Source organism: Notamacropus eugenii, chromosome 1, assembly GCF_028372415.1.
Source record: "Notamacropus eugenii isolate mMacEug1 chromosome 1, mMacEug1.pri_v2, whole genome shotgun sequence".
In the NCBI taxonomy this organism is placed as follows: Eukaryota; Metazoa; Chordata; class Mammalia; order Diprotodontia; family Macropodidae; genus Notamacropus; species Notamacropus eugenii.
This window is the reverse complement of record NC_092872.1, coordinates 716,195,472-716,223,459: the sequence shown is the minus strand read 5'-3', so window position 1 is coordinate 716,223,459 and position 27,988 is coordinate 716,195,472. Positions and strand designations below refer to the sequence as shown.

General features: G+C 40.3%; 1 protein-coding gene across 3 annotated transcripts in view; it reads right to left on the bottom strand.

The window, feature by feature from the left end:
- CNGB1 (cyclic nucleotide gated channel subunit beta 1) overlaps positions 1-27,988 on the bottom strand; it is a 105,593-nt gene that overhangs the window by 28,967 nt on the left and 48,638 nt on the right. For all 3 annotated transcript variants that reach the window (XM_072636671.1, XM_072636672.1, XM_072636673.1), the window contains exons 18-25: positions 15,166-15,273; positions 13,972-14,129; positions 12,096-12,254; positions 8,830-9,038; positions 7,174-7,224; positions 5,420-5,506; positions 3,441-3,505; positions 2,918-3,040 (exon numbers count right to left, since the gene is read on the bottom strand). In XM_072636671.1, the coding sequence (XP_072492772.1) occupies positions 2,918-3,040; positions 3,441-3,505; positions 5,420-5,506; positions 7,174-7,224; positions 8,830-9,038; positions 12,096-12,254; positions 13,972-14,129; positions 15,166-15,273 (960 nt within the window). The remainder of the gene's footprint in view (positions 1-2,917; positions 3,041-3,440; positions 3,506-5,419; positions 5,507-7,173; positions 7,225-8,829; positions 9,039-12,095; positions 12,255-13,971; positions 14,130-15,165; positions 15,274-27,988) is intronic.

Sequence of the window (27,988 nt, the reverse complement as noted above, 5' to 3'; positions counted from 1 at the left end):
AATTATTATTCCTTGTGAAACAAGACCACTTGTGAAAACTTATCCTCCTGAAATAACTAACGGAGGAATGGAAGGATTGGGTTCTACCGAGAGAATAAAATCTGGAGCTAAAGTATGAGTAAAACAGAAGCCAGGTGATGTTCCAAAGACTGCATGGGAAAGATAATAACAAAACTGTTGCTTATTCAGGAAAGGATGATTACCAAATTATACCCCTAACTCATATATTCTGTGAATATTGCTTTGGTGATACACTTCTCCAAGGTCACACTGCTAGTTAAGTATCTAAGGTCAAATTTGAACTTGGGTCTTCCTGATTCCAGGCCCAGTGCTGTGTGCCCTGAGCTGCTTTAATCACCATTGCCATGACTCTCTGAGGTAGCAGTGCAAGTATTAGCCCTATTTTACAGATGGGGACACTGAGGTTCAGAGAAATTCTGTGACTTGCCCAAAGTCCTTCAGCCAGCAGGTACTGGGACACTGATTTAAACTCAGGAATCTTGGGTTTGACTCTTGACTACAGGTCCAATGTCCTTCCCACTGCACCATGCCCCTCTTTTCCCAGCATGTTGTTGAGGATAATGAGAATATCTAAAGCATTTCCACATCAAGGACCTCTCAGAAATATGATGTAACTTAATTATATCAATTAATAAGGGATGTCTCCTCCCCTACTTTCTTAAAAAATAAGTTCCACAAAGGCCCAAGAGCCATGGCAGAAGATCATGGAGAATATCTACCACTGCCCATCTCCTCTTTGCTCACTTTCCATTCTATCTTCTCTAAATGTATGAAGTTCTAGATCAGGGGTCAGTTCCTATGGCCCTCGTATTCAAGGGGTCAGGAAAGATGATTTTAGGGGCATGTTAGAGCCAAAGTTATGGAGAAGGGGGTGCATAGTAGAAAGAGAAGAGAACCCACTTCACAGCCTCCCCTCACCTCCCAACTGGTTGTTCCAAGGGGAAAGTCTCTCCTGACCCCATCAGAAGTTGATGGCTTCTGTCCCTTCTAGAACCCTCCCTTGGTCATTTAGCTTCTTAGAATGCATGTGTATACAACCTTCCCCTCCTCACTCACCAGAGAATGACTTGGTATTCCCACTTGGAAAAGGCCTGTGAAAGAGCCAAGGAGTGGGGACCCGAGATGAAAAGTTATACTTATGCAATTAATTAGAGGAGTAAGCAAGAGAAATATGGTGTAATGGGCTGGATTTAGAGTGAGAGAAGGTGAGTTAAAATCCTACCTCAGCAATTTACTACCCATGTGATCTTGGAATTTAGCCTCTCCATGCCTCAGCTTTCCCATCTGTAAAATAAGAAGGCTGGACTAGATAAGTTCAAAGTTCTCCCCAAACTTTAATTTATGACCCAATGATTCCATAAGCTGAGGCAAGGGTTAAGGAGTGAGTCCAATGGAGTACCAGGGGAGATAGAAGCTCTAGTGGAGTATAAAACACATTCCATCCAATGGGGGATACCAGGAATTTCAAATGTACACTGGCTGCAGATGTAGAATGTGTGATAGATACTAGTTAAGAAGAACACCAGAATTTCTATAGAAAGGGTTTACCAACACCTAGTTTGTAAGCCGATTTTTAAAAACACGTACAAAAAAATCATCCATTCCTTTCATAACCACCTTTGAATAATTTAGATTTATGATTTTCGCATTGAAAATGTGATTAATTTGAAAGAATATTTGTTCCCCCAAGAGTCAAATAATGATTTTGTTGGAACTGCATATCAGAGGAAAAGATGGGATCCCTCTCAAATTTTAATGTCATTTACGAGGAAATTTCAGCAGATTGATAAGAAAAATATTGGTGATGGTTACACTAACCCTCTTGCGCCTTGCTAATGAGCACAGAAAGGGACTGTCTAAGTATAAAGATGGGTTGGGCTGGACGTGTATTCTGGTAGGTCTCCTAAATTTAGTCATCATCAAGTGACTGACCCTTCCCCCCCTCCCTAGCCCAAGCATAAAATCACTGCTCTCAGAGCTGGGAGGGGCCCCAAGAGATCCTAAGCAAGATCTTTTTTTTAACCATTTGTGTTTCCTTGGTTAAAAAGGCAACAAGAGCTTAAAAAGCTGACGAATTGTCACAGTTGTTTCTATTGTTGTTGTTTGTCCTTCCTTCTTATGATCATATTATCACGACATTATCATAATCAAAGATCCCATCTTCAAATTCTGGGTCTTCCATTCACCACCTAGAGAACCTCTGACTAAGGGCCTCCAGAAGTTTTCACATCTGGAAAAGGTGAGGGCTGGACCAGATCACCATAAAGGTCCTGTCTAACTCAAAATCTTGGGAACAAAATGAAGGCAGATACACAGGTAAATTTATGTAATTATAATAATTCTGCACATCTCTATTGCATGTTAATGTTCACTTTCTCCATGACAATCCTATAAAGGAAAGGAGGAAATATGCATTCCTTAAGTGCCTACTATGTGTCAGGCACTTTACAATGACTATCTCGTTTGATCTTCACAACAACCCTGGGAAATAGGTGCAATGATTATTCCTATTTTACAGCTGAGGAACCTGAGGAAGATAGAGGCTAAGTGACTTGCCCAGGGTCATACAGCTAGTAAATGATTGAGGCTAGATTTGAATTTAGGCCTTCCTGACTCAGGTTAAGCACTTTATCCCCCAGCTTTTTTTGAGGTAAGGGGGTAGTAGATACTTTTAACTCTATTTTACAGAAGAAGAGCCTAAGTGATTTGCTCACAATCACATAGCTAGTAAGTCTTAGAGCAGAGATTTGAACTCAAGTCTCCTCACTTCAAGTCCCATATGCCTTCTATTATATCATGCTACATCAAATCAGAATATCTGCCTCGGTTGTATACTATAGGCTATGAAGAAACAGGCTTTGATCTTCTGGCTTAGAGAAGATGAGTGAAGGCTTACCTGTTTCCCACACCATCATAAACCCAGTGAGTAGAGCCAAGTCCTTGGTAGGCTGATGCCCAGTAATACAGACATGAATTCAAGTGTAAACTATAGAGCAAATAGGCTGTGGTTCTTATAACTCTGTAAAAGAAAGGAAAGAGTAGATTTACAAGAGCAAAAAGGAGAAGGGTGTACTTTCTTCCTAGGGTAAGAGTCAACAATAAGAAAAATCTCAAGTTGCACCTGAAATGAAGGTATATGGCAATTTCTCTGAGACCAATGGTGTCTGTTTCCCCTATGAGAGGGACACGCATAGTAACAATAAGAAAGGCCCTTGGAAATTCTTTTCTCTGGGTATTACGTACAAACATTTTCTCAGAAAATGATCTAGCAGGGCCAAAGACATGACAGCTTTCCTGCCTAGTGGGGATTTAGACTTGGCAGATGTGTTTGCAAAGAGAAATTATTTGACCCATTCCCTCTGTAAAATTCTATTCTTGTGTATTCCCATCACCAGCAGCATTCAGCCACTGCATCTCACCTGTAAACATATGCCTTGCTAAGGATAGATTCAAGCCGGTTATTGAACTCAAAGAAAGCCATGTACTGTAAATGAAAAGAAGAGAGTACAATGAATAAATAAAATAAACTGCAATGAGGCACTTGGTTATGAACCACTTACTCACTTCTTTCAATGAGGTTCAGCTCAAGTACCAAAGACAAAAGGCCATTCCTGATCCCCCCAAGAGTTTGGTGCCCCCTTCTCACAACTTTCTTTTGTCTGAGGGAGAGGAAGAGGGTCCCACAGCCCTCTCCCAAACTAATGTAATTATCAAGATGTGCTGTGGCTTTTATACCTTCTCAAATGAGAAAATGCCTCTTTCATTCCATTACTGAGTTAATCATTAAAAGTATAAACTGGGTGTGACTAAGTCCCTCTAAAATGAGAAGATCCTCATGAAGAAAATGTATTGGGATTGATTGAAAGAATTAGATGCATTTTTGGACCAATGGATATCAGAGGAGGAAGCTGAGCAAAAAGGTAGTCTATCTTCAGAAGTGAGTTGAGAAGTCAGACCCTTTGTACCCCTACCAAAGGGCAGCAAGGTGGGAGGAAGTGGTGGAGAATGAGCCCAAAGGCAATGTCACACTCACCTCCTATTGACCAGAGGATGATCTTGTGAACTCTGAAAGGTCAAAAGATCAGAAGATTTGGAATTCCCACCAGAGCTGCAGAGATGACTTGAGGGTAAATTAAACTTTACACATTGAGAAAAGTCACCTTCAGGGAGTGTGATCTCTTTGGGACAGAGCTCAAGTGCAGCTATGAACCCCACAAAAGCACCAACCCTGACAGCTCAGGAAAGAACTATATGACTAAGGGGAATTTCAAGAGGACTCCACAGGAGAAAAAGACTTCTATCAAACAGGACCTGTGATTTACCTCTTAGCTCTCTATTAAGCTTGAAGTCATGTTTCCTAGGAAAGTACTTTGGGGGAGTTTGTTTATGACTCTTGGAGAGATTGATTTTGTATCAATTCTTCTTGTTTTACTCCTTAGTTAATATCTCTTGCTAAAAGCTAATTAACTCTGGCTGACTAATAAACAGTAGGGAACACACCAGATGGGGGCTCAAGAGCAATAGAAACAGAAATTTCTAAACTCTAAGAATTACCACCAGAACCCTGAAGAGAGAAATAATTAGGCACCTCTAAGGCAGTTTGACAATGTGAATGGGAGTTGGAATAGTCATGGAGAAGGTAATTATATTTTTGGTATTTACTTATCTGTAAATTTTCCCTCAGTAAAATTAGCCTCCTTGATAGCAGGGAATATTTTGTTTTTGTCTTTGTATTCCTGGAACCTAGTACAGTGCCTGGCACATAACAGGATCTCAATAAATTTTGGTTGAATTGAATTAAATTCAATTTAAACATGGGCTCTCGTTACTAAAGTGTTCTCTAAGTAGCCTAAGAAAAGTGGACATCCAAACGTAATCCTTTGTAATTGGTCAAAATTGTTGTTGTTCAGCTCTTCATGGTCCTATAGACCTTAATGTGTCAATACTGTGAATGAGGCTTCCTTAGCAAAGATACTGGAGTGGTTTGCCATTTCTTTCATCAGTGGATTAAGGCAAACAGAAGTTAAGTGACTTGTCCAGGGTCATATAGCTAGTAAGTGTCTGAGGCTGGATTTGAACTCGTCTTTCTGACTCTAGGCCCAGGGCTCTATCCACTTAGCCATCTAGTTGCCTCTATTGGTCAAAACAAACAGCTTAAAAAATCCCTACTGGGACTGAGTCAATAAGGTTGGCTGTCCGCACTGACCACTTTAAACTGATGTTACCCTCCACTTCACATCCTGCCATGAAGACACATTTTTTTACTATGTAGTCCCTTTCCCTTTCATTGGTCGTCCTATAAAATGAGCCACAGAAGGAATGTACTTTTCCCACAGGAGATGTTACACATGATGTTGATGGAAGGCCCCATGCCAACTAAGTATACCATGGGACTTACCTTTAAGCAGCGTGGCAACCGTAAGAGGGAATTCACACCAACTTTCAAATAGAGCAAGTCAAGGGGCAGTAGAGAAATCATATCCATCTGAAATGCAAATTTTTAAACCAAAATTAAGAGGAAAGTCACAAACTGGAGACACCCATAAGTCATAGAGCCTCTGATGAACATGGAAAGATGGCATTAGAAACACGCCAAGGCAAAGAATTAGAAACAAAGCAGATGTCCATTAATTGAGGAATGAAAAAATGAACTGTGGCACATGAGTGTAATGAGATATTACTGTGCTGTAAGAAATGATGTAAGTGACGAATACAGAGAAATATGAAAAGATCTGTGAGAACAGATGCACAGTAAAGTAAGAAAAGCAAAAAAGCAATATGCATGATAACTCCAACAATGTAAATGGAAAAAACAACAGCACACCAATTTTTTTAAATTAACAAGACCAACAATAACTTGAATGAAGAGGGAACAGCCCCAACCAATTCTTTCATAGAAGTGAGGGGTCTACAATATGAAACATGTTTTCACACTTATTTCAATGTATTGATCAGTTGTGTAATTTTTTTATCTCTTTCTTTTCCTTTTTTTTGGTCTTTAAAAATACTATTTGTTATAGCATATGAGAAGGGAAAGAAGGAAGATACTAGGGGTAATTATAATGTTATAAAACTAGAAGCCATCAATAAAAACTTATTTTTTAAAAAAGAAGAAATATGCCAAGACATTCACTTCTGCAGCTCGTATGCTAGAATCAGAAATTCATCAGGAACCAGAGAGTGTGTTCCACCAATAGTCATTTTTCTAGGCTATATTATCTAACATTTCCAGATCATTTGCCTCTGAAGGATATGGTCCCATTACAGACATATCAACAGAATGGCCCTAGAGTCCAACAAAGACTTTGTTTAACCAGGTTCTAGTCAATGTAGACATCTAGCATCCAGCAAGTTGTGTTGTATGTGGGGGATACAGATCAGACTGATTTCGTTAGTATAAGGAATTCCCAAAAGAGAAAACTTACTCTACCAATGCAGATGGCATCTTCTCTACAATTTACAGAGTTGTCTAGAGTGAGCATTCAAAGGATAAGTGATTTGTTCCAGGGTCACACACCCACCAGAACCTAGGTCATCTGGGGTCCAAGGCTAGCTGTCTATACACTAGGAGACAATGACTTTCATGTTGCACGTAGTGGTGCTTAATAAATGTTTCATGGAATGAATTAATGAAGATATTTGCATGATTTCCCTAATTCGCACAATGCAGTCTAGCACATCTGAAATGGAGTTCATGTTGTAGGTAGGAAACCTTACGGACAGAGCACTGGGCTAAAGTCAGGAAGACCTGAGTTGAAATTTAGCTTCAGATACTTACTAGCTGTGTAACCCTGGGTGAGTCATTCTGTCTGCCTCAGTTTCCTTCACTGTAATATGGATATCATTTTAGCACTCACCTCCCAGGGTTGTTGTGAGGATAAAATAAGTAAAGTGCTTAGAATAGTATCTGTCAAATAGTAGTCACTTAATAAATACTTGTTCCTGAATGTTAAAATTGTTTTTACATGTAACTGGGGAAAAACAAAATGTTAAATGAGAAAAATAAATAAATGTTTATTCCTTTTTCCTCTTCTTCTTCTTCATATACCTTCAGTGCCCAGCATAGAGTATTTGAATGTAGCAAGTGGTACATGTATGTTTGTAGAGCAAATAAATAATGATCCACTTAAAGTTTATGTATAAAATATATACCTTAAAACGTTGAGACTTTAGGTAGTTGTTCCTCATCTCCTTCTTGTCTGTCTAAAAGAGAATGGACAAATGATCATCGTGTCACCATCATAGGTGATTAATAAATATTTGTTGACTGACTGACTGACTGACTGACCTTATGCCTCCTGGACCCTCTCTACGCTCCAAGTTCTCATTCATTTGATTTGACATGTCTTTTGGTTCACTTTTGTCTCTTGATTCTCCTCTTTCCTGTTGGACTCTTGATCAGTCTCCCTTGAAGGATCATTGTGAATGTCCCATCCTCTAACTGTGGGCTCCAGAGCCCCAAGGCTGTGTCCTGGGCCTTTTTCTCTTCTCTCTACACAACTCCTTTCTTAGTGATCTCATTGACTCCTATGGATTCATTATAATTTCTATGTAGATGACTATCAGATCTATACATCCATCCCCAGTATCTCTCCTGTAACTCTAGTCCTGAATCATCACCATATGACTCGAACACAGCCCACTCAGTATCCCATTGGCATCTCCTTTAGACCATAAGCTCATTGAGAGCAGGGACTATCTTTTGCTTTTCTAGTATATAGTAGGCACTTAATAAATGTTTATTGATCGAGTGACTGATCTCAAATTTAGAATATATAGAATATATAAATACAACTCACTAGTATTTCACCAAAACTAAAATTTCCTGTTTTGGTCAAATATGTCACCATACTTCCAGCCACCCAAATTCACACACTCAATTTCCTTACTCCCCGTAATCAATCAATCTTGTTACTTCTGTCTTCACAACATCACTTTCATCTGTCCCCTTTTTTCGACCCACATGGCCACCACCCCAGTTCATCGCTCCCTCATGTCTTCCCTCGGCTATTACAATAGCCTTCTAATTGGTCTTCCTGGCTTAAGTCTCTATCATCTATAATCCATTTGTCTATACAGCTGCCAAATTGATATTCCTAAAACACATGTCCAATCATGTTATACTCCTGCTCAAAAAACTCCCATGGTTCTCCCTTAGCTTTAAGATCAAATGCAAAGTCCCCGGCTTGGCATTTAAAGTCCTTCACAATCTGGTCCTAACCTACCTTTCAAGGCTTATTACATGTTACTCCCTTCATGTACTCTACATTCCAACTGGTCAACTGGATATTCTTTATGAGTAACATCCCATCTCCCATCTCCATGCCTTTGCACAGGCTCTCCCCACCCCTCTTCCTGAAATATACTCCTCCCTTCCTCACTTCTGTTTTTTAGAATCCCTAGCTCCCTTCAAATATCACCTGGGCCCTATTCAATTACCATGTCCTACATGAGGTCTTCCTAGCTAAGTGCTCCCCTCTCCAGCCCCACTTGCCAAATTACTTTGAAAATATTTTCTATATGCTTATATATATAAATGTTTTTTTCATGTAAGCTCCTTGAAGCTGGATCAAGCAAACTGAAGATTCTTTCACCAACCTGCCTCTCAAATCCAACCCTCTCCTTTTACAGAAGAAAAAACTGAGGCCAGTGAAGCTCAAGGTTAGGACTGAAACTAAGGTCAGTGCCCTAGCTTCCTGATCTTTGCACCAAGAACAATTGAGAATAATTGTCAACTGTCAAGCTAGCTATGGGGAGTGAGAGAGATCCAATATAGCAGCTGAGCCTCGTGGTTGCCCAACAACTTACAATGATGTCTCCTCCTTTGACAAACTGCAGGCGCATCTGAAACACAGTGATGTCTAAGAAATAGATGAGGTCACACAGATAGTCCATCATTAGCCAGAGGTGGATGTTTTCCGGAGTCTCGTATGGAAAGGCCCAGCGGACTGGAATTAGCCAGCAATTCCAGTTCCAAGCCATGACCACAAAGAACAGCCAAAGGATATACATCAGATCTAAGAGAAGGAGAGAGGTGGTGGTCAGTCACACATAAGTTTAGGGTCCTTCAGGGGGGTAAATATTTTTTCCAGATTCAGCATGGAAAATGATATGGTGGCCATCAGGCAGCAAAGTGATACATTGGACAGAGGGCTCAGCTTGGAGTCAGGAAGACCATAGTTCAGATTCTACACTAGATATTTGCTGTTACCCTAGGTGAACCCACTCAACTTCCCTCAGTGAGCCTTGATTTCATTTGTAAAATGAAGGGGGTTAAACTATATGGCTTCTAATGACATTTCTGGCTCTAAATCTATGCTCTTAAAATTGTAATGGGTTCCCTGTTCCTACTGAGGACTGGGCAGAAGACAATGTGGAGCTAAATTGGATCAAAAGAGAGATGAGACCAATATTAAGAAGATCCTTTGTCCTTTTCTATTCTCATAGATAAAAAATCCATGAAAAAAGAGCCAACCTCAGGAGAGGATGTATAGTGATGTACAAAGAGAAGCAAACAGACTTCTGGGAAAGTGGGGGAAGAAAGAGTTAAGAAGACCTATCTCAATCTAACTGCCACCCTTCACCACCCCATGACATCAAAAACTATGCCCACTAAGGTGATTACAGCTACAAGAAAAAGAAAGAAAATACATTTCTCTGGGCTATGGAGGAGAAGGGGGAGGAGAAGATGAAAAGGAGGAAGAAGAAGAGGAGGGGGAGAGGAGGAGGAGAAGTTTGAGAGAGCTGATCCAATACGATCTCGATCAGAAAGAAAGGGATGAGTGGAAAACAGCTAGGATAGAAAGAGTATAAGCTGATCCCCTACTGGATAAACTAGCTATGAGATTCATTAAGGAGGAAAAATAGAAAACAACCACCATACATATATACTATGCAGTGAAAAACAGCACCTTGAAAACCCTCAATAAATGAGAAAGTAAAGCAATAAATTCTGTGAGACTCCCAGAAATAATGGAAAACCAGTGAGAAATTCTAGGATAGTTCAGAATAAAACTGAAAAAATGAAAGTGAAATAATAAGGTGGAAATTAGAGCAGAAAAGAGAGCTCTCAAAAAGAAATAAAAATGGCAAACAAGAGAGTAGATGGATAATTTAGAATACATGGTAGAGATGCCCTCTCCAAAAGAAACTCTGAAAAAGACATTGGGAGATCTGGCAGCCTATGTAAGTATAGAAGAGTAAGAAAATTTGGCGGAATAGTATTGAAAGAGCATTGAAAGAATGCATACAAAGATAATTTAAGTATCCTGGATCTTCTAGGAAAAGACTGATGATTTCAAAAGCATATCATAGTTCAAGAAATAATCCATGGATTATAGACAGAGAGGAATCCCAAGTTCAATTCACAAAGATATTTGAATAGTCAAATGTCAGAACTTCAATGACAACCAACAAATATTTCAGGCAGCCAAAAGGAAGCTTTTCATCTACCAAGGAAAAATCAATTTAAATAACTTAGAACTATCTCTCATCTATGAGGAATCAATCAAGACACTGAGAATATGCAATTCTGAAAAGCCAACGAAATAAGTCTACACCCTTCAAATTTGAGCCTAATTATACCAGTTTAAAAAAATAGATTTTCAGCAAAAAAAAAGAGCAGAATTTGAATCATTCCTTCAAAAGAAATCCAAAGTGAGCAGAGTTTTTGCCTAGTCCACTGCTTGCCAAATAGTAGAAGCTTCATAAATGCTTATTGACTGACTGGTATAAATTCTCTAATAAGAGAAACACAAGAAAGGTAAATAAGTATAATTAACAAGAAAAACTTAATAGTGAAATCAATATCCTCATATTTCTTAGACAAGAGGAAGTTAATATCAGTCAAAGTCCAAAGAGACAGGGCATCCTGGTCAAAAGAACTTAAGAGAGAGACGAATTTGTTGATTCTTTTTAAATGTCAGAAGAAAAAGTGAATTGACATTCTGTTGACTAAAACTCATTAACATGGAGTGAGAGGTAGAGAATACAGAAGGAAATCTCCGAGGTGAAAAGAGGAAAGAGAAGGTTCAAAGTAAACCAGAGACTCAAAGCTATTACACTATCTTAAATCTCTCACTCTATCTGGAGTCTGAGAGTAAAGAAAATCTAGGCAGAAGGATCTAGAACAGGAGTTCTTAACTGGGAGGCTGTGAGCAGGTTTTTAAAAAATTCTTTGATAATTATATTTCAATTTAATTGGGCTCCTTTGAGATCTCATGTATTTTATTTTGTGTATTTAAAAACTTTATTCTGAGAAGAGAGCCATAGGGTTTACCATGCTGCCAAATGAGTCTGTGACATAATAAAGAAACTCCAAGGGAGAAAAGTGGTAGTTGGATCCCACTGGAGCAGAAGGAATGCTTAGGGGAATGTTAAGGCACATTCCAAGGCAGTGTTGGGAGGAAGGCAGGAGAGTTGGATGGGGTCAAGATAGAGCCAAAAATGGGAAAAGTAGTTTGAAAAGTGGATAGAGATAAGTACTGTTCCCATGATTTTCATTCATAGAAGGTTTTCTTATATGATTTCATTTGTTAAGGAATTCCCGGGTGAGGATACTTCAACCACCAATGTAGGCTGGCACCTTCTCTACAATGGAGAATCTTAGAGTTTCCTAGAGCAGACTTGCTCAGGTTCCTACCACCAGTATGAGTCAAACACAAGTTCTTTTGGTTTTGAGATTAGCTCCCTAACCATTAAGCATGCTACCTCTCTTCTCCTTTGAAAATCAGAAGTCACAGTCTACATCTCAGACAAGGGTTCTTAACCTTTTCAGGATCATAGACCCTTTCACAGAGTAAAGCTTTTAAATGCATAAAATAAAATACAAAGGATTAGAGAGGAAGCCAATTATGTTGAAATACATTTAACAAAGTTCCTAGATTCCAGATTAAGAACCCTTGATCAAAAGCTTTATCCTTAATCCATCTTTATAGTTCAGGTACACTCACCCATGAACCACCTCTGTGGTCTAGCACCTCTTCCTCCCTCTTCCCATCATGCCTAGCACACTTTCCCTACCCTCTTCTCCTTATTCTTTGCATCAGAAGGATAACTTTCCAGCCATTACTTACTGGTGAGGGGGTCAATGCTTTGGGGAAACCGGCACATTTTCAATGGGCGGCGTTTGAACTTGCAACACAACATCTCGCAGTAATGTTCCTCCTCTCCAGCCTTTTCAGCCTCAGCTGCTTTGGGATCTGGTGTTGGTTCTGGGGCTTTCTTGGCTGGGGCTACGGGAAGAGTATCTCAGCTTATACAGCCTTGTAGATCTAGCAATACACACACACACACACACACACACACACACACACACACACACACACACACACACACACACACACCCCTGCCCTTGCCCTTTTATCCTTCTACGAATGAAGGAGAAAAGGCATACAGGAGTGTCTGCTTCAAACAGCAGGGCAATGTAAACTGAAGGAAGCGAATCAATTAGCTGAGAAATTGTTTCTTGTCCTGTACCAGCCATAGCTATAGGAAAGCATATTGTGAAAACTAAGTAAAGTGGCCAATGTGGACTTCTAGCATCCCAAGCAACCACCAGAGTTTTCTCCTGGGGCAGATTATACAGCTCCCTCCTCAGAGAGCTTGGGCAGCAGCCCAGAAATTCTTGCCAGGTAAGAGTTAAGAGAGTTCAGAACCAGGAGTGTCTCAGGAAGGGGCAATGAGGGAGGAGGACTGGGTGTCTCAGATGAGCATGTTTGCCCCATCTGGGGTACCATTTGTTCAAGGCGATCTTAGCTCTTCCCTGCAGAGTGCTGGGAACTTTTGGAGAGGTGGCCCCTGGAAAGTGGGGAGAGCTGTGGACCAGGAGTCAGAGGACCTGGTTTTGAGTTCTGGACCTGACACTGAGGACCTCAAGAACGACCCTTCATCTCTCTCTGAAACTGCTATCACCATCTGTAAAATGAGGATAACAGTGCTCTGCAGCATCCTACCCCAGCTGCAGCATCATGAGAGAAAAAAATGTTATATAAACATGAGCTGGTACTAGAAAAGCAGTGCAGTGGAGGGGAAATAACTTAGCCTTAAGAGCCAAGAAAGGCTAGAAGACAAATCCTCTCCCAGCCTCAGTTTCCTCATCTGTAAGAGATGTCATAATTATCTCCAGAAACTCATCTTCTTACAAGATCAAATCAACTTTGACATCCACACTCCCTCAGCCTCCCCTTCTCCTTGGGCCCCTGCTTCCTTCTGTTTGGAGAAGATAAACATGAACACCCCCTCCCAGATTCTCCACTTATGGGGAAAGACTTCCTTTAAGACAACCCATCATTTCCCACTTGGCTGTAGGACTTCATCTGTGCCCCTGCCTCAGATCCCTCCCTCTTCTCCTCTTTGGCCCCCTCCCCCTTTTCAGGTCCTTTGTATATGTTGTCTTTTCCATTAGATTGTGAGATCTTTGAGGGCAGGGATTGTCTTTTGCCCTTTTTAAAAATATATATGACCAGCATTTAGCAAAACAGTGCTTGGCACGCAGTAGGTGTGTAATGAATATTGATTGGTTTTGCCTTCCTTCGTATGCTCTGCACTTAGCACAAAGTCTGGCACATAGTAGGCAGTTAATAAGTGCTATTGACTGACTGAAATAAGGGAGTTATTATACTAGATGGTCTCTTGCAGCCCTGACATTCTGTGGTTCTATCACTTCTTTGTGTCCTCCTATCTCCCCCTCAACACACAGCCTCACACACTCACGCACACACTGTCACACACATACACACACACTATTAAGATGCTTTACTTTTCACCTGTCTAGGAACCAACTTTGTGCCGCTCTGCCTCACTTAAATCCAATTCAAGCACAAATCGAGACATCACTCCTATGGTGTCACTGGTCCTCTTTCAGAATGAGGAACAAGTAACAACGATAATGAGGGAACAGTGCCCAAGATGCCCCCCGTGCCTCCTTCCTCATTGTCCATCCCCGCTCACATGGTTTAGGGCTTTCTTCATCCGAGGTGACATCGGGATCGATGAGTTTCTCTTTCACTTTCTCCGTCCGTTCCTTGAAGAGTTTCACCAGCTCCTGGAGACGGTCGTTGATGATCGCACTGTTCTGGCTGGCTGTGGACTCAGCTCGCTCAGCAGCACTTGTGGGGGGAAGAAAGCAAAGTCTACTGAGCCCCCTCACTAATAATAACAATAATAATCCACATAGGATTAGCTAGAATACAACAAGAGGAGAATAAAGCCTGTCGTTCCCCCCATCACCCTCCATGTTCAGCCTTTTAATCCTGCCCTTATTCTGATTTTATTTTGTTTAAGGATACATTGGCTGGATTGAGGTTCACTCAGTTCTGGGAATATTGGCATGCTCTGGCTTTAGTCCAATTCAAAAATTTGAGAAAAAATATAGTTTGAGTTCTAGTCGGAACTGCTTACTAAGGTTTGTTGATTTTTTCCCCTCAAAATCTTTGAGACAGACAGACAGATAGACAAATGGACAGATGGATGGATGGATGGATGGATGAATGGATGGACGGATGGATGAATGGATGGATGGAATAGGTAGTTAGGTGGAGATAGATAGATAGATAGATAGATAGATAGATAGATAGATAGATAGATAGATAGATGATGGGTGGATGGATTAGTTAGGTAGATAGATGATAGACAGAGACAGATAAAGGAAGGAAGAGAAAGAGGAAAGGAATGTAACTTTAACAATGAAACACAAAATACTAAATTGTGTGAGACACCCTGCTCACCTATGAGAGAAAAGTCATCCTAGATAGATACAGTTGGAAGAGGTTAGCTCTAGTCCAGTCCCTTCATTTTACAAATGAGGAAACTGAGGCCCTGAGAAATGCCCTGCTTTACCTAAGGTCACAAAAATTGTAAGTTTCTAGCATGCTGCAAGCACTTAATAAATGCCTTTCAATCATTCCTCCAAGTGGCAGAACAAGGATTTGAACCCAGGTCATCTGATCAAACCACAGCATGTGGCCTCTCACATTTAACCCTTTAAGACTCAAACATGTTGCTTAACCTCATTACAAAATGAACTAATCTCTTCCCTCCCAAAAAAATATTCAAGACTCATCATTGTAGATAATCTATAGCCAAAGAGCCACCAAAATGCCAAGCCAGCTTTGGTTATTCACGTCAGAGAAATTTCCAACTCACTCTTGTCCCTGGGGACTGGACGGGCCAGACCAGGCAACGACCGGAGACTGAGCTGGAGACAGGGCCTTGAGCTCCTCCACCTCCTCATCCTGTGATGGCAGCTTCTTCCTAGATGGAAATGCAAGACATTTTCAACCAGATGCAGAGGGTACCACAGAGGCAGCGTCCCTCCAAGTTCCACAAATGGGAAATCCATAAGCCAGAATCATTTGTCTTTGTCATTAGGGATAGCCTTTCAGCAGCAAGTGGGGCCACTAATTCCCCAAAGCAGAGACCAATAGCATGAGGCTTTTAAAGGGAACCATCTTTCTTTTACTATGTTGATCTGTTCTCAAACTGGAGTGCACTCGATGCGTGTCCTTCTATATTGAGGGAAACAATCCTCGGGAAGAAGGAGCCCACCATTCCTGCTACCACCAAGAGTCATTGGAATAGCAGCACCCCCCCCCCCCCATAACTAGCCCCCAGGAAAATCCAGGTGGTGAGGCTTCTCTTCTCAACTCAAAATTAAGTAATAGGTGAATGGAGTACAAAAAGTTATGATATATAAAAGTTATAACTACAGATTTCCCATCTAGGGTCAACAACATGGGAAATTTGCTCTGTCTTAGGACAGATAGGTGGTGTGGTGGATAGAGCGTTGGTCTTGGAATCAGAAAGATTCATCTTCATAATTTCAAATATGGTCTCAGATATTTACTAGCTGTATGACCCTGCACAAGTCACTTCACCCTGTCTGCCTCAGTTTCCTCATCTATAAAATGAGCTGAAGAAGGAAATGGCAAACCGCTCCAGTAACATTGTCAAGAAAATCCCAAAGGGGTAGTGAAGAGAAGGAACTGAAACAAAACCCCTGTGTATGCCCAGAGGAGATCTGCACAATGTCCTTGATGAGAAGGATAGGAGGAGACCCTTGTGAAGTTATGACCGAACAACAGCTTTTGCAGATACTACACCTCCCCCCTCCAGAGAAAAGTAGTTCTCACCGCTGAAGTCCTGGGCACTGTCAATACTATATGATTTTATCAATGGAAAGCCACTAAAGAAGATGAATTAGCATCTATCTGCTTTGCTGCCCTGCCCCAAGAACAATGGGTCTTTCCATTTGATTTGTAGCTAAAACTATTCTCCCCTCTCTCCTCTTCTCCTCTCCTTTTCTCTTTCTTCCCCTCTCTTTTCTACCCCTTCCACTCCCATCTATTCCCCTCCCATTCTCTTTCTCCCCTTCCCTCCCTCCCTTTCTCTCTCTCTTTTTTTCCTCTTTCTCTCTTTCTTCTCTCTCTCCCTCTCCCTCTCTCTCTCCCTTTCTCTCTGTGTCTTCCTCTCTCCCTCTCTGTTTCTCTCTCTCTCCCTCCTGTTGTCTCCTCCTATTAGAGCAGAAGGTCTTTGAGAGCAGGGATGGTCTTTTTTCTCTGTGCATTGCCAGTGCCTATCATAGTGCTTAATACATAATAATAAATGTTTTCATCCATCCATTCATTAATTCTACAGGATGACCCTTCAAATACTTGAAGACAGCTATTTGTCCTCTAAATGTCACCCACGTGCTTCACATAGAGGTTACTCTGCTCAAGGCTGGACATCCCAATTCCTTCACCTATTCTTTGTGCGTCTTGAAGGTATTAGCTCTGTCTGGAGGCCCTCCATATGGGATACCTAGAAATGAACACTGAACTTCATATTGTAGATGTTTCAGTGTAAACACTGGAATAAGGCTGTTAGATATTCATTTGATAGCACTTGGAGATGTGTTACTAAGAGGAATGCAGAATCCAAGGGTGAAGGTTCAGATTGGAAGGGCTTGGATACAGGCTTAACCAGTCTCCACTCAAGACTTAGGTAATTAGGGACTTTGGAGGACAGGGATCACTAAACCATCTGAAGGAATAATGTCAGAAAATGGACAAATTGCCTCTATCCCATCCTCCCAAAAGAGATTTTTAAAAAAAGGGAAAGGATCCATTTATACACAAAGAAATTTATAGCTGTTCTTATTGTAGTGGCAAAGAACTGGGAGCTAAAGGAGTGCCCATCAGGTGAGGAGTGACTGAATAAATTATGATATGAGGATGGATGGATACTATCATACTGTAAGAAAAAACAAAGGGTGGGGTGGGTTCAGAGAAACTTGACTTGTATAAACTGATGCAGAGTGAGGAGAGCAGAATCAGAAGAACAGTTTCTCTACAACAGCAATACTGTAAAGACAAACTACTCTAAAAGACTTGAAAGTTCTGATCAATACAGTGATCAACCATGGATTCCAAAGGACTAAGGACCTCTGCCACTTGACTCCTGACCAAGAGGTAATGCATGGCAAAACAAGACATAAATTTTTGGATGTAGTCAATGTGGGAGTTTGTTTTGGCTGGTGGTGTATATTTGTTAGGAAGGTTTTGTTTTTCTTTTTCTAAACTGGGGAAAGATCAGGAGGGAGAGAATATAAATGTTTGGCAAACTGAAAAATAAAACTTTAAAAATAAACAAAGTTGAAAGTGATTGTTGAAAACTGAAACAAATAAATTAATATAAAATTTTTTTAAAAATAAACAAATTTTTAAAAAGAAAGAAAACTTTTAAAAATGGAACAAAATATCTAATTTCTTATTTTTAAAAAATTATCCAACTGAATTATCTGAGACAGAAAAGTGCCATCACCGTCTTTCTAGTAACCTTAAGCCCCACCATCAGAGCCATCATCTCTGATTCTTCCCTCTTCATCATTCTCCATATTCAATTAAATCCTCTCAATTATACTTTCCCAATATCTCTTCTATCCACCCCATCCTTTCCACTTCTACTGACACCACACCAGCCTGAGTTTTTTATCACCTCATGATCAGGCTATAACAATAGCCTACCAGTTGAAAAAAAGCACTGGACTAAAAGTCTAGAAATCTGATTTCTTGTACTAGCATTGACTCTAATTAGCTGTGTGACCTTGAGCAAGTCACTTTCTTTTACTGATTCTGTTTTCTCCTCCATAAGAGCTGGACTAGATCATAGATTAAGAGTTATAAGGAAACTTAGAGGTCACCTAGTTTAATTCCTTCATTTTACAGATGAGTAAACTGAGGCTCAGAGAGTGTACATGACTGGTTCCAAGTCTTGAGTAGAAAGTGGGAGAGGTGACATGTGAACTGAACTCCTCTAATGCATAAAGTCTCGCATTTTTTCCCACTGTACCATAATCTCTAGAGGTTTTTTCAGATCAGGCAGTCTCTAATTCTATGAATCATATATGTGGAAGTTGAAAAGAGGAAAATTTCGGCTTAATGTCAAGAAAAACATCCTACTAATTAGAGTAATATCAAAGTGGAATGAACAGCCTTGGGGAAACTATAGTTTCCACTTTATTGTGCGTCTTCTGGCAAAGGTTGTGTTGCAGGGGGATTCTCTTGGGGTTGTGGACTGGGCAAGATGGCTGAGGATTTCCCTTGGCTGGGTTAGATCTTTTCATCTATAAATCATCATTTTGGCAGACTAGAAAGAATCTGGATGCAAAGTGGGTTTTCCAATGTTTCCTTTCTTGCTAAAGCTCTGTGCCTTTATGGGATGTCTTCTGATTCATTTAGATTTCTTACTCTGTACTTCCTCTCTGAGATCAAAAACACTTAAGCTGTTGAAGGAAATTGCCTTGTTTCAATGCCCTGACATTTGGAGCACCAACTGGGCCAGACCAGCAAATTCAAAGTTGAGTTACTTCACAGTTGTATCTAGAAGTTCTCTCTTAATGACACCAGGAGAGGAAAGGGGGTCAGACATACAATAGAAATAAGTTATCAGGAGAGCACCATCAGCACCCCTGGATTTCCTGGCTTTCTCTTGAGGTGTCACAACCTTCAAGAAAAACCAGAAGCTTACAATGAGAACTGAAGATACAAATTTATGACCTTAATCAACTAGGCTAAATGGAATGTCCGTTTTGAGGGGAAAGGGGAAAGTTGAAATAAAAGACCTGGAGATTTAAAAGATTTTTTTTATCTGTGTCCTGCTGTTGTTAAGTCAATGTCTCGAATTTCCCTCATGTATTTTACCTTAAATGGTCAGAGCCAGCTGGACGCTGGATCATGAGCTAGAGTTCCCAGGGGTTCAGGCTATAAAATTGCTATTTGGATCCAGTGGGAAAGAGGGATCTTTTTACAGGACACTCCCAGGCCTCCAGGAAGGAGCCAGAATGCATCCTGGAGAAAGCAATACTGTCTCTCTAATACTGATTTATCTCCACAGGACATCTCTGCCAGGTCAGAAAACCTCTTCATCTTGAAAACACACTCCATCCCTGGACTACTTGGAAGCTCCGGTTTGCTCCTGTGAAATCTCCCTCTGATTGACTGGATCCTTCACTCCTCCCCAGACTACATTGCTGACTCATCTCTTCTAAACTGCTAAGCACCCTAACTGCTTTCTGGTCCTTCAGTTCTAGAATTCTGTGGTGTCTCTGAAGAATGAGGTGACTCGCACAAAGGTACCCTGCGTTGCTTAAAGCAGCAGGGGCCGTGGTTGAAGGGGAGACCAAAAGACAACCCAACTGAATCCTGCTCAGGGAATGGGCTGCAGCAGTGGCCAGTCTAGTACCTGGCTCTGCTCATTCATTCAACAAGAGAGGTCCTATAGTAATGGCCAGGATGTACAAATCTATAATGGACCAATGGTGCATTGGTTGATATCATCATCCTCATCCCCATCGCTGGTATAGACAGAGCATGTGACCAGCTTATCTCCTTTAATCCTCATAGCAACCCTTGGAAATAAATACTTCAGTTAACTCAACAAGCATTTATACAGTGCTTACTATGTGCACCAGACATTTTGCCAGGTACTAAGATAAAAGGAAAACAGTTCTTTGCTTCAAGGGGCTTACAGTCTACTAGAATGGAAATATCATTATTCTCATTTTACATATGAGAAAACTGAGGCCCAGAAACTGAAATGACTTGCCAAGGTCACAAAAAGGGTAAGAAGTTTCAGAATCCAAGTCAATTCCAGGGCTCTTTCCCACTCTGCTACAGTTATCTACAATGTCCACTTCAGCTAAATCCTCCAAACCAAGAGTTCTTCATTTTTCCTATGTGTCATGGACCCATTAAGCCCATGAACCCCTAATCAGAGTAATGGTTTGTTTTTTTATTAAAGGGAATGTGCTAAATTTCCAGTAGAGATGACTGAAAATAAAAATATACCTGTTTTCCCATCTAAGTTCATGGTCCTGTGAAATCTATCCAAAGCACCTTTAGTTGACCGGGAACCCTAGTTTAAGAGCCTCTGCTCTGAACTTATAGAAAGGACTCATTTTGGGGGGGAATAATTTATATATTAAAGACACTGGGAGAAGAGGGTAGTTATTTCTTAGACTCTGATCAGTATGAGTTAAGTGGAAAAGCAAAGCAGAATCAATGCAAAGAAAACAGCTTCTTTACATCTAGCTCCATTTCCATCTTTATAACATTTTTGTTCAGTTGTTTCAGTCATGTTCAACTCTTGCTCACCCCATTTGGGGTTTTCTTGGCAAATATACTACAGTAGTTTGCCATTTCCTTCTCCAGCTCATTTGATAGATGAGGAAACTGAGGCAGACAGGGTTAAGTGACTTGCCCAGGGTCACACAGCTGGTAAATGTCAGAGGCCAGATTTAGACTTAGGAGGAGGAGTCTTCCTGACTTCAAGCCTGGAGCTCTATCTACTGTGCCACCTAGCTGCCCTTTAATAACATTAATTATTACTAGAATTCTAATGTAATATGATAAATATATTAATTGAATTATCATGCCTACAAAGAAAGAAGAAAGAGATAGCTGTCAGGTACCAACTTTCTTTCTCTGATTACTACTGTTGCTACTAATATACCATGATTGCTAATATTCATAATCATTACATTTTATTATATTATATATGATAATGATATGATACAATGATTGTATAATTTTATAATATGTTGTGGTGTGTCATATATTTTGTTATATTTAATATATTATATGCTACCTATTAATTTTTATTATAATTAACCTATCATATTAAGCATTAAATTCTGCCTAAATATCTCCTACTCTGTTTAAGAAGCTTGAGGGTCCCACATCTCCACCGACCTTTCTCGCACCATAACATTTCTCAAATGAAAAATACTCCCATCTGTCCTACCGCTGATCTGCCTTCAGCCATTGGTGAGGATCTCTGCTACAATTCAATGCTCCTGCTGTGCAACGAGATATGCCCTTGATACTTCCCAAGGTACCTCTTAAGCAGCCCCATAAGGGCCCAGGAACTTGGGAGGAGGGAGAAGGGGAAAGAGAGGAGTCATTAGCCTGTATTCAGTCCAACTCTTTTTATGGAAATCATCTGGCTAGGAATATCAGTAAAGCCATCCTGGGGACCATATTGGTCACAAAGCAGCTGGGAGCATTACCTAATACACTTCCCTTGGGGCCTCCTTAGCCCATCCAGAGTTCCCTGACTACAGTCCCAACAATGAATTGCTAAAAAAAAGAGGAATGATGCTAGCCTTGATGGTACAACCAGAGGGAGTGGGAAAAGCAGAACAAATTCCAGATCAACCACCTCTGAGCTGCATGAGACCTTCAAGTGAATCAGGTCCACACTTCCATAGTACAAGTGAGGAAACCAAGGCCTAGAAAGAGGAAAGGATTTGCCTTAATTCTCGTCCAGGTCTCCTGACTCACAATCCAGTGTTATTTCCATTACAATCACATTTTCTCTCATAATAATAATGGTAACGACAGTAACACCAATGGCTCATGTTTCTATAAGCTCTTTGAGGTTAGAAAGTTCTTTTCTCAGAACAGTCCCTTGAGGTAGGCAGAGCATGCATTACTACAGGAGTAACCCACATAATAATGTTTAGAGATGCAAGGACATTTCACCCAATAATATCATTAATTCAATTAATACATTCTAAGTAAACTCTACCATTATATTGCAAAATATCATTTGTAAATCATAATAGTATTGTATAAGATCATATTTTTGAGGAACCAGTTAGTGTTATTAGGTACCAAATGCTCACTGTTCTACAAACTGAAAACTGAGTCTCATGCTTATCAATCAATCAACATTTATTGAGCACCTACTATGTGCCACGTATTATTCTGAGTACTGGGGATACAAAAAGAGGCAAAAGAAAGTCCTTGACCCCAAGCAACTTACAATTTAATAGTAGGTATTTAATAACTCTTTATTGAGTGAATGAATGAATTTCCATGATGGTAAGATTTTTGTGGTTACCTAACAGTATTTCTGGGGTTTACCAGAGTCAACCAGTTGGCTGCTGATCAAACTGGCTGGGACACATTGGCATTAAGAACAAAAAAACTCAAAGGGTTTGGTTTTTTCCTGACTTTCCTGATTTTGAGCTGGGGGCTTTTCCCAGTGATAATAGAGCTCTTGGCCCTGTTAATCACTTCCTTAAAAAAAATCACCAAGACTTTAAGCTTCAGAGTATAGAAGTTTATGATAGGTCAAAAATAAATACCATTTATGATCCCCAGAACAAAGGCCATATTTTTAGAGAAGGATTAAAGGTCCCCAAATGGTCATTCCTGGCTATAGGGAAGAACAATTAGTATACCCACAACTCAGACCTATACTGGGAAGGTTAATCATTTATAAATGAGACCTCATTTAATGAGAACGACAAATATGCCTCAGTGAAAGCTTGCCAGCACATGAAAGCATTGGCAAAGCCAGGAAACTTGATGTGGAATAAATATAAAGTGGAATTAGGAGAAGTCAATCCCGTTATCAATGATTCACGAGGACAAGCAATTTTAATGAGGGAAAGACATCTTATTTAAAACAAACAAGCAAGGTAAATAGCCTTACTGTTCAGTTCTGAGCCAGGACTTGTATGAAAATGAAGTGATAGGAAACACTAAAGTGTCAAATGATAACTTACAGCTCCAAGCAGATGACACCCCTACATAATCTCTTGATTATATCATCTGTTTTCCCAGCATCCATCATCTTCTGAATTCTAGTCCGAGGGATGACTGTTTGCAGACCATCTCCACCTGGATGGCATCTCCAACTCAACATTGTCCAAAATGGACAATGGACTTGTTATCTTCTCCCTTGCCCTCCTCTCAACTTCCCTATCTCTGTCATAGGGGCCATCATACTTCCAATCATTGAGTCCTACAATCTCAGAATCACCTCTGACTCTTTCAGTCTCCACCCAACCCCCACATCCAGTCAGTCTGTCTTGATTTCACCTATCCACATCTCTTGGATCCTTTTTCTATCTATTCACATGGCCACCACCCTAATTCAGTTCTCATCATATAGATGAAATGATATTTGTAAAGAGCTTAGCACACTGCTTGGCATATAGTAGGTGCTTATAAGTGTCCATGATTATCATTGCTATTGCTATTAATATCACCTCCCCCCTAGGCTACTGCAATAACCTCCTCACTGATCTCTTCTCTGTTCAATCCATCCTCCCTGCCAAAATATCCCCCTTAAGTACAAGTCTGACCATGTCACTATTGCGGTTCAGTTGGGTCCGACTCTTTGTGACTCCATTTGGGGTTTTCTTGGCAAAGATAATGGAGTGGTTTGTCATCTCCATCTCATTTGACAGATGAAGAAACTAAGGTAAACAGGGTTAAGTGAGTTGCCCAGGGTCACACAATTAGTAAAGGTTGGAGGCCAGATTTGGACTCAGGAAGATGAGTCTTCCTGATTCCAGCCTCAGCTCTTCTGTCCACTGCACCACCTTGCTGCCAATGTTACTACCCCAATTACAAATCTCCAGAAGCACTTGATAGCCTCTGGAATAACATATAAGCTATTTGGTTTGGGAGTTAAAGAACTTTCACAGTTGACCTCTAGCCTTCCTTTCCAGGATTGGTTTCAATTTATTGCCCTTCATATACTCCACACTCCAGCTAAACTGAGCTATTTCTTTGAATTCTACATTCTTCTATTTCTCTACCATCACAACTTTGCATAGGTGGTGCCCAGAATGTTCTGTCTCCTCCCCTTCACCTCTTGGCTTCCTTCAAGACTCATCTGAGTTTCCATCCTCTATGAGAAGACTTTCTTGGTCCCCATGGATGCTAGTGCTGGCTCCCTGCTCAAATTATCTTGTATTTATGTATCTCTTTACATGTTTCTTGAATTTTTATTACATTAATTGAAAAGTTTTTGCACAAACAAACCCAATGCAACCAAGATTAGGAGGGAAGCAGAAAACCGGGAAAGAATTTTTGTAACTAGTGTCTGTGATAAAGGCCTCATTTCTAAAACATATAGAGAACTGAGTCAAATATGCAAGAATACAAGTCATTCCTCAATTGATAAATGGTCAAAGGATATGAACAGGGAGTTTTCAGAGGAAGAAATTAAAGCTATCTATAGTCATGAAAAAATGCTCTAAATCACTATTGATTAGACAGATGCAAACCAAAACAACTCTAAGGCACCACATCACACCTGTCAGATTGGCCAACATGACAAAACAGGAAGATGATAAAATGTTGGAGAAGATGTGGGAGAGGTGGAACACTGATTCATTGCTGGTGGAGCTGTGAGCTGATCTAACTATTTTGGAGAGCAATTTGGAACTATGCTCAAAGGGCTACAGAAATGTGCATACCCTTTGACCCAGATAATATCACTTCTAGGACTACATCCCAAAGAGATCATAAAAATGGGAAAGGGTTACACATATGCAAAAATATTTATAGCAGCTCTTTTGGTGGTGGTCAAGAACTGGAAATCAGAGGGATGCCCATCAAATGGGAATGACTGAACCAGTTGTGATATACAAATGTAATAGAATACTATTGTGCTATAAGAAATGATGAACAGGAAGACTTCAGAGAGGCCTGGAAGGACTTATATGAACTGAAGCTGAGTGAAAGGAGCAGAACCAGGAGAACTTTGTACACAGCCACAACCACAGTGTGCAAGGAATTTTTCTGGTAGGCTTAGTACTTCATAACAATGCAAGGACCTAAAAAATTCCCAATGGACTGTTGAGGCAAAATGCCTTCCACATTCAGAGAAAGATCTATGGAATTGGATCACAGAATGAAGCAGACTGTTTTCTCTTGTGTTATGTTTTGTTTCATTTTCATAACTTCTCCCATTCATTTTAATTCTTCTAGGCAACATGACTAAGGTGAAAATGTATTTAATAACAATGTATATGTAGAACCTATGTAAGATTGCATGCAGTCCCGGGGAGGGAGGGGAGAATATCTAAGATATATGGAAGTGATTATAGAAAACTGAAAACAAATAAATTAATTAATGAAAAATATATGCTTCATTCTGAAAAAAAAAAAAAAAGATTTTCTTGGTCCCCATGGATGCTAGTGCTAACTCCCTGTTCAAAATATCTTGTATTTGTATATCTTTTTACATGTTTCTCAAGGGCAGAAATTATCCTTTTTTTTCTCCTGTACATCCTCAGAACATACCACAGTGCCCTTAAAAAATACCTGTTGAGCTGTTAATGAATCTAACTCTGAATCTGACTTGCATGTGAGGAACCAACACGTTAGCTGTCTCTATAGTCTGATCACCTTCTCTCAAGAGGAGGTTTGATGCTGTCAGGATATTTAGAGACACTCTCTGCTTGCTGTACCCTAAGCTTGGCATAACAACAATCCTTTGCTCTCTGGATGATCTCATCCTCTGGCAAAGTGCATTTCTTTGACCATTACCAGGGGGTACTGATTCATTGAGGAATTCATGATTTTCACTTAATCAATAACTGTTATATTTGTTGGAGCACCCCATTTCCCAAGAACCTGAAAGCCATCCATAACATCTCTTGACATGCTCATAATCTTTGTTTCTTGTAACTGACTGCACTCTTGTTCCCTCCACACTAACTCTGATTCTGTACCTCACTGAATAATCACAAAGCTCAGCTGCCCTTAAGACAATCAACTTAAGAACTAACTGCTCCCAGACGACCCAAGAATGCTTGCAATGTCTACGCATGAGCCTGCTGTGGGAACTGCAAGAATGATTGTGTTGGGGCATCTAGGTGCTGTAGTAGATACAGCACTGAACCTGGAATCAGGAGGACCTGAGTTCAAATCTGGCCTTTGACAGTTGCTACCTGTGTGACCCTGGGCAAGTCGCTTAAGCCCTAGTGTTTCACCAAAAAAAAAAAAAGAATGATTGTGTCATGGTCCAGCCCACTTGTGGTCTTTTATGTATGTAAGATCTGCCTTTGCCCTCACTTTGCCTTCTTAGGAGGGAACCCTACCACTTGCAATCATTTTCCTCACTCTGAAATTAAACTTCTGTTCAATCCCTGACACACCTGCCTCTAACCTGTTTTGTTCTGCTCTGGCCATACCCAGGTTGGAGGCCAGTTCTGGTCCAGTTGACAATGACAAATTTAATCTAGCAAGGAAAACAATCTTACCTTGTCTCAAAAATACCTTCAAAACAGGTCATTCCTCTCTTTACTTTTGCTGATTTATAGTCTGAGTCTGATTTAGAGATCACAGGTTTTCAGTCTTTTCTATGGTATGGATGCCTAAGACACTCAGGGGAAGTCTATGGACATCTCAGAAGAATGGTTATAAAATAAAATACTTAGGGCTACAAAGAAATCAACTATATTGAAATAGTTACCAAAATATTAAAAAAGAGAAAATATTCACAGCCCCCAGATTAAAAATCACTTCTCTAGAGGGAATTGGAAATTCCCTCACACTTTCAAAATAAAACATTTCCTGTTTGTTCAATAACAGCTGCGTGCCACCAAGAAACCCAGTTCAATCAATTCTCTCCACCGAGTTAGACCAGGGTGTGCAAGAAGAGTTTTTAAAAAATCAAAGATTATTCAAACATCTAAGTCTGAAATGTTATCCCTTTACCTCTCCTACTACTGACCTCCCTGGATTCTTTTAGGTCCCAACTAAAAATCCCATGAGCATCTAGGTGGTTCACTGGCTAGAGCACCAGGCTTGGGATCAGGAAGACCTGAGTTCAAATCCAGTCTCAGACACTTACTAGCTATGTGACACTGGGTAAGTCACTTAGCCGATTGCCTCAGTTTCCTCATCTGTCAAATGAACTGGAGAAAGAAATTGCAAAACACTCTAGTATCTTTGCTACGAAAACTACAAATGGAGTCACAAAGAGTAAGACATCACCGAAACGACTGAACAACAATAAAAATCCTCCCTTCTTGTGCAACTTCTCTGACTTCCAGTGTCTTCCCTCTGTTAATTATCTCCTGTTTATCTTGTATATATCTTGTTTTGTATATGTTTGTTTGCCTGTTGTCTCCCCCATTCACTTATATACTCCTTGAAGGCAGGGAGCATCTTTCACTTCTTTTTGTATCCCCAGAACTTAGCACAGTGTCTGGCACATAGCAGGCATTTCATAAATGATTATTGATTGATTATGTCAGAGACAAAAGGACCCTTATAACATAGCATGCCAAGTGGGAGGGACCTTAAAGCACAAAATCTCATAGCTACAAAGATCCCTAGAATGTAGGATTTTAGAACAGAGAGAGCCTTAGAACACAGATGATCAGAGCTGAAAGGGTGCTTAGCACCCAAAATGTCAGAGGTGGAAAGGTCCTTAGAACACAAAATGTTAGAATTTTCCAGCTTACAGATACTTAGAACTTAGAGCTAAGCTTATAGATACTCAGATGAAACAATGGCAGAACTGGGAGGATCCTTAGAATGCAAAATGTCAGAACTTTTCAGCTTAGACATACTTAGATCATAATGCAGAACACAGAATGTCAGAGCTCAGAGCTCTAAGGGTCCATAGGATACAGAATGTCTGACTCAGAGAAGCCTGACCTCCTGATTCTTAG